General features: G+C 37.2%; 1 protein-coding gene across 1 annotated transcript; it reads left to right on the top strand.

The window, feature by feature from the left end:
* The first annotated feature begins 2,011 nt into the window (after nt 1–2,011).
* LOC147603079 (17.5 kDa class I heat shock protein-like) lies at nt 2,012–2,923 on the top strand. Its single transcript, XM_086797029.1, has 2 exons — nt 2,012–2,267; nt 2,401–2,923. Exons 1-2 carry the CDS (start codon nt 2,132–2,134, stop codon nt 2,574–2,576), a joined length of 312 nt encoding a protein of 103 aa, XP_086653155.1. The 5' UTR covers nt 2,012–2,131; the 3' UTR covers nt 2,577–2,923.
* Nucleotides 2,924–7,678: the final 4,755 nt, after the last annotated feature.

Raw genomic sequence — 7,678 nt, 5'->3', positions numbered from 1 at the left:
TGGATGTCCACCATGTAACTCGATTGAGTTACGTAGTCATGACAGTATGTCAAGTGGCAAGGGTAATAACTCGATCGAGCTATCTTTCGAGCATCTAGCCATTGCCACTTGGGATGACACGATCAGAAGGATAACTCGATCGAGCTATATCAATGGTTTCCCATCCGCACAATGTGATCCCAAAGTGAGGACCCTTAATATTGTACAGCCACCCAGCTTTATATCTCATATACGATTTAACTTATACATATGCACATATAAAATTATACTAATTGAAACCTTATTTTTACTATGTAAATAACAATTATTTATTTCATATATTTTACTTATTATACATATCTATTATGTGCTTTGATATACTATATATTAATAAACTAACTAGCTAAGCTAATCTAACCCATTTATAAAATTTCACTAATTGAAATATTTTTTATATGAACAATACTGTTCGGGTAGGGCTCTAGGTTGGTTAAATTTAAGTAAATGGATTAGATTAGGTTAGTGGGTTAGATTAGCTTAGTCAGTCAGTTTCAAAGGCGACTGCTAATGTAATGGGTGGCAAGAGGGACCAAGAGGATGAAGACATTGATATATAGGATATTAAATCACATAATAGATATATATATATCTATATATATATATAAAGTAAAATATTTAAAATAAATACTTGTTATACACATATCAATAGGATGTAGACATAGAGACATGGACAAAGGCGACTACTAAGGCAATGGCAAGAGGGACTAATGATGATTTTTGACGGGTTGGGTCACCCTTTGAAATGATAGGTTTATTAGAAACATTTCTTGTTTTTTCTTTATTTATTTTTTTGACGATAACTCAAAACAAGTGGTTATATTTTATGGCCAAGATGGCCTGAAAATGGGCATGATGCTAGTCGAAAAGAAAACTTGGGAGGGAGTAAGGTCTTAAAGAGCTGGTCCATCACATGAGCTACATTAGTCTAATATAAGATAGACCAAATGCACATCCAACTCCGATGTCTACAAATATGGGCTAGCATGCAAATGAAGGCTATTAACAGTAATACGGCAAGGCATGTGGGACTATTAATAGTAGTAGGAGATGTCAAAAACAAAGGTGCCTTAGCGCATAAGGGAAAGGTAATCTCTATATTGAGATACCATGAGTAGCAAAGGCCAAACTAAAAGGCCACCAAAAGAATAACAAAGGTAAATGTGAATGTCTTCAAAAATTAGTAGGTATGGCACCTTCACCTTCACAATTTTTAGAAGAAACATTAAAAACATGATTTGGGCAAATATTAATCTTTCATAATTATCCTTTATTAATCTAGATTTAAAACCAATATGAAGATTTAAGAACATAGTTTCCTGCTCTCTCTTTCTCTCTCTCTCTCTCTCTCTCTCTCTCTCTCTTTTACACACACACACACACACACACACTCTAAAACTAGAGTTTGTGTTGAAGAAAACCGGTCAACTTTTACTATTTTTAGTTATAGAACCGGCAGATCTCATCATTTTGAGCTAGAAAACCGGCTAGATTTCAATGTCTTCCATTGGTTGGGGACAATGTTCCACCGAACTAGAGAAATGGGACTTTACTCTTCTACGCTTAAATTCATTCTTTAGTCATCTATTCAAATGTATACCCCTTTTATTGATCTCAAAAAGTGCCACAAGTGGCTTAAAATCCTCAAGCCTATTAAGGGGGCTGGAGAAACGGGACCCTCACACACTGAGTGCCTCGCTAGGAATAAGGTTTGCACTCTGAAGGAATATATTGTTGAGTGCGTGTGGGGTGGTTCACCTGGGTGGTGGTGTACAGCGAGGTTGATGAGTGCTGGAGCTTAGTGGCCAAAAGGCAATTACAAGACCACGTTTTTATGCCCATCATCATCATCATCATGTCATTGACAAGTCGCTGCTTTACGAATTTGACGTGGGAGGCCTCTCAATCACTCTGTGGCCGTACTGTGCAGTTGGCCGCTTGCAGCTGCTATATAAAGAAGCCCGCCATTGTGAAGTGCAATCTCATGCTGGCTCCAATTACCACACCGTCTACCGTCGTGAAGTGCAATCACGGGCTCGAAGCATCCGCGCGCCCTCCATTGCAGTGTGTAAATTTGTGAGGTCGTCTAGTGGCCATGCCTCATGAAATGCAAGCCCAGTATCGCCCTATTCCTACAGAAGGGCGCCCGGCACAGTGTCACAACGAGACCCAGTTGCATGTAGATCAAGAGGAGACGGTTGAAGCCTTAGTTTTCACTGTAAACCTCACAGGTGCTGCTGTAGTGTCACGCTTCTTCTTCTTCTTTCCCAATAATAATAATTGCAAAAGAAAAAGAAAAAAAAAGTGACTTGTATGATGTTTGTCTCACTATAGATTAAAGCGATATTGGGTATCGTTGTGCAGGATTTCGCGTGGAAGATGCCAAAGTGCAGCTGGAGGACGACCAGACCTTGATCCTCAGCATCGGCAAAACCACGCGTAGAATGCAGCTCTCGCCAGAGGCACGCCCTGAGGCTATCCAGGCATCCTGCAAAGACATGGTTCTCACAATCACAATCCCCAAATCAGGACCCAAGTAATATAGTGGACTGACAATGGTTTAATCATATCGCATCAATAAGGCTTACAATTGTCGTAAATGATAACCATACCCTAGCTATGTGTATGCCTATTGCCTGCTAGGCAATATATATATATATAATTAAATATCTATTAGAGTTTAACCATGGACAACCAAGGCACAAGGAGAGGAGAGAAGAAACAAATCTTGGATTTCTAAAAAATAAGAGGAAAAAATCCATTCGATTTCACCCTTAAATGTATTCCGGCTTCCATTCCTGAGTTTTGTCTCTCAATGTCTTCCGCATATCGCGGCAATGCATGGGTTGGCTACTAGCATTAATGAAGAGAGAATGTTAAAGTTAAAGTCTATGTCACTTTTCTCCATATTTTCTCCATAATACAATAAATAAAAGCATGCCAAGTGTTACGTCATGTGAAATGCACACTATACAAAGAAATGCATTACCCATAAACATAAACCATCTCATCTCTACTTAAGAAAAAAGGATTTAGATCTTAAAGTAGAATGCTTGAGTGTGTGGATTCTTGTTTATAGTTAAAATATGGTACATAAGTTAGTCGTTGTATTTTTTAGAACAGTTACATTAAGAAACGATGTAGATACTCCAATCAAAAAATTTAAAAAGTCTCTCACAAAATCCTTGCAGTTTTTGAGGATTGAGTAGCACTCATCTTGCATGGCATGCATTCGATGATGCTCGAATCAAATATTTTTTTGAAAAGTCTCACAAAATCCTTGTAATTTTTGAGGATTGAGTAACACTCATTCTGTATGGCTTGCATCCAAGGTGAGGCTTCTACTCAATAATCACAATACAATTCAAGAACATAGAATTTGCATAATTTTTTTAAGGCAAAAAGTGAACAATTCTGTATATAATCAAGAAATCTTACAACAATCTCATATGAAGCACTCTTGGAGGAAATAGCTCGAACCACCCGACCAACCCCGAGCTATCTCACTCACACTCTCACTCTCATGAAGAACTCGCATTCACACACACACACACACACACACACACACTCGCACTCTCATTCTCCTCTTCGATTGTATGTGTATTCCTCTTCTTCACGCCAAAAGCCATAAGTAGCCCTTTCTGGAGATTTCTCGATCTACATGCCATATTTTTGGTGATGTCACCCTTTTTGAAAAAAACGTGTTCGGGAAGCTTTCTTTACACGCGATCATAATTCCCATGAGATTACGCCAGGGTGCGCCACTCGCACCTCGTTGATTCGATGAGGATTCTCAATAGCTCATATCGAATATGCCATCCTCCTCTTTGACTTTGTATCTCTTCATCTGAGGCTAAATCTTTATTCTTGACTTCCGTTTAGGACCTACAATCTCTTGACATGAAAATCTAGGCACATTTTAGCCACTCAAAACCCACTTTTGAGTCACCAGACGGATGTGAAATAATATGAATCATAATATATAAATATTTTTTTTGTGCTGAACATATATATATATATAATTAAATATCTATTACAATTTAACCATGGACAACCAAGGCACAAGGAGAGGAGCGAAAAAAAAACATCTTGATTTTTTTTGGGACCAATAATATTTATTTATATTAACTCTTCCAAATGTGTCATACACCAAAGCTAGAGAAACTACTATCTACTCTGTTTTCACCTCATTTAAGATTTTATATAAAAACTCCCATCTTTAATCCTCACACAAGAAACAAGATTTTTCCGAAGAGATTTGATACGCAGCAGTAAGCTACCATCATGGCATTCTAGCTTCCATTCCTAAGTTTTGTTTCTTAATGACTTTTACATATCGCAACTGTGCATGGGTTGAGTACTAGTATTAATGAAGAGAGAACGTTAAAGTCTATGTCACTTTTCTCCATAATACAATATAAAAGTATGTTGAGCGTTACGTCATGTGAAATGCACACTATACAAAGAAATGCATCACCCATAAATATAAACCATCTCATTTCTACTGAAGAAAAAAGGATTTATATCTTAAATTGGAATGCTTGGGTGTGTGGATTCTTGTTTATAGTGAAAATATGGTACGTAAGTTAGTCATTGGATTTTTTAGAGCAGCTACATTAAGAAATGACGTAGATACTCCAATCAAAAAATTTAAAAAGTTTTACAAAATCCTTATAGTTTTTGAGGATTGAGTAGCGCTCATCGTGCATGGCATGCATTCCATGATGCTCAAAACAAATAATTTTAAAAAAAGTTTTTAACAAAATCCTTGCAATTTTGAGGATTAACACTCATCTTGTATGGCTTGCGTCCAATGATAATTTTTCCTTTCTCAAAGGAAATAGGTTCCTCTTCACGTTGCATATACTAGCAATGAGAGTATGATCCACAAAAAAATAAGATACATGATGAGTACCTGTACATGTCTTGCTAGGGAGTAGCTAATTTACCCTTCTATAATCTTTGCACACTAGCCATTTTGACATACGCTTGGATGCTTGAATGGCTATCCTTTCCTCATCCATGTAATTGCCTCACCATAGGCTGATTTGTGAGATAAAATTTGAGTTGATTTTCTGTTGGTATATGGGTTGATATGTAGTGTACTAAGCATTCATTGGCTCCACATATGGGTGTCCGACATTTTACAAATATAGGAATGTGTAAAAGATGTCTTGTGGGCCTATATTTTGTTGTTTTTTTTGCATAAAAACATGGCATAAATTGAGTTCTCAATAAAGACAACTTCTCTATTCACTAAAATTTATTTTATGGTTAGGTGGTAGAGTCTATACAAAGAAAGGAGTGTATTAAAGATGCCCTATGAGCATATATTTTGTAGTTTTTTTTGCATAAAAGGATGAGCTGAATTGAGTTCTTAACCAAGACAACAACATCTTTAATCACCAAAATTCGCCTTATGGCCACATATACCTTTGCTTTCTAAGCTATATCCCATAAATGTACATTTTATTGCCTTATCATCTAGCTTATTGTGTTGTTTCTCAGGTATAAGGCCTTAAGAAAGATACTTTGGAGAGGTATCCATGTGCATGACATATGTTGGCATCCATCTTCAGGAGATTGCCTCTTGAAGGCCATCTTGATGTGGATGATGCACAACTTTCCTGGTTATGGCGAGTGTTCAGGTGAGTCAAATGGGTTCCTATTCATGATGATTCTTTATTGTCATTGTACTATTTTTTGACATGCTTAAATGTGTATGTTGTCTAGGTCTCTCCACATTTGGATACCATGCATGCGCTATTTGTGGTTCATCATTGGTGGCATCTAGGCCAGAGAGCTTGAAGAAAGTGATATATGCGAATCATCATCGATTTCTCCCTCATCATCATCCCAAATTTGTTCATTCTTGGATGGGAGTCCCTCCACATCCACTAAGCATGGGAGTCCCTCCACATCCACTAAGCATGGGAGATTGGAAGGCATTATGGAATATGGAGTGGAAAGTCCTCCTCCCCCCCGGCATGAATAGGTAATATATCTTTGACATAGAATTCCAGTACAAGCTTTGATTTGAAAAGATAATCCTCTTAATATTTAATGTTATTTGATAAGTTACTCTATCTTCTTTCGCCTACCATATTGAACGAGCCTCAAAATCAACCATCTTCTTGATCCAGTGCACATCTTCAAGAATGTTGCCTCTAACATTTGGGAGCACTTGAGAGTAACACGGGACTCCTTGCTCTTGTAAGAGAGGATCTACAGAGCATAGTGAGGATGCAAACAGCTTTGCCACGAGAGGGACCAAATGGGAAGACAGTTCTACCTCGAGCACTTTGGATATTGACAAATAAGGAGGAGAAGTTGGTGAAAGATGCCATTACTACATTCCAACGGGGTGCATGAGGTACTACTACTCCAACGGGGTGCATGAGGTGTTTAAAAGGTGCCTTCACAAAGACAAAGAAGAGAGGTGTTGAACAATTATTTTGCTTGAAGTCCCACGATTGGCACAAGATGCTTCAAGTTAGTGAAACATTGAAGTTGTACATATTTAACTTGTTCAATCATAATGTATCTAATCATGGTATCTAATCATGGTGTATAAATGTTTACAGTTTATTCTTCCTACAAGCATTTCCAATTATGCATCCCATGAAGTGCGAGAGACAATTTATAAGATGGGGGAGCACATTTTCGCACACAAAGGATTGATGAGAAGAGGAACACCCAAGATTGTGGGGTAATTGCAATCTTCGAGGGAGTCAATGGAGCCATGGATGATTATTGTGGATTGATCCAAAATATCATTAAGCTTGACTTTTGAAGCTTCTTTGAATATATTTTGGATATCCAATGGTTAAAGGATGTGGTGGCCTAATGCAACAATCAAGCGTCATGCAAGTGGCTTTGTGACCATTGACTCTACAAATTTTTGGCAAGGAAAGAATGGGACTCTAGTGCTACCACAACATTGTGAACAGGTTCATATAATTATTGGCAATTACAATATATGCATTTACAGATACTAGAGATGTAATTTTTTTATATGATGTATCTTTGTGCTTGAATAGGTTGTGTATCAACCAATAATTGACAATAAGAGATGGTGGCATATAATCCCAATCTCACCACATTTAAGAGCCATTTATAGTACATTCACACACATTGAGCATATGGAGGAGCATGTCAACTCAACTATGGAGGAAGATAGCTTGGAAAACATTGATGATGATCGTGCCATTGGAGATGATGATATTGCCTCTCATAGTGATGATTCTAGTAGTGGGATTGCTCTCTTTGTAGATTTGGATATAGGCACAGACATTGAGATAGATACTTTAGCAAGGGTTGGCCTCTTTGAAGATGAGATTGAACTCTAGTTCTTTGATTGTATTTTTATTATAGCTATGGTCTTCCTTTTGGTTTTTTGTTATTGGTAATTGATTGATTGTTTTATTAGTAATTCATAACTATAATTAGAGAAATGAGACATGGATAATATGAGATGGATTTGTGCACTTTGAATCGACAAGACTCACAATGCACATGAGTCTTGAAAATCACCTTATTTATGTATCCTATACAGAAGTTCATTACATTAAAAATGTCTATTATCGAAACTACAATTAGACAAATGAGACATAGATATAGATTTATTGTGATATGTTGCTTT

This window comes from Cibotium barometz, chromosome 65, assembly GCF_041138505.1.
Source record: "Cibotium barometz isolate CiBa-2024 chromosome 65, ASM4113850v1, whole genome shotgun sequence".
Classification (NCBI taxonomy): Eukaryota; Viridiplantae; Streptophyta; class Polypodiopsida; order Cyatheales; family Cibotiaceae; genus Cibotium; species Cibotium barometz.
Note: the sequence above shows the minus strand (reverse complement) of the source record. Positions and strands in the feature narration are given on the sequence as shown.

Coding starts and splice junctions, on each gene's coding strand:
- LOC147603079 (XM_086797029.1), top strand. CDS start 2,132: ATGCCTCATGAAATGCAAGCCCAGTATCGCCCTATTCCTACAGAAGGG. Junction 2,268..2,400: donor TTTCACTGTAAACCTCACAG/GTGCTGCTGTAG, acceptor ATCGTTGTGCAG/GATTTCGCGTGGAAGATGCC.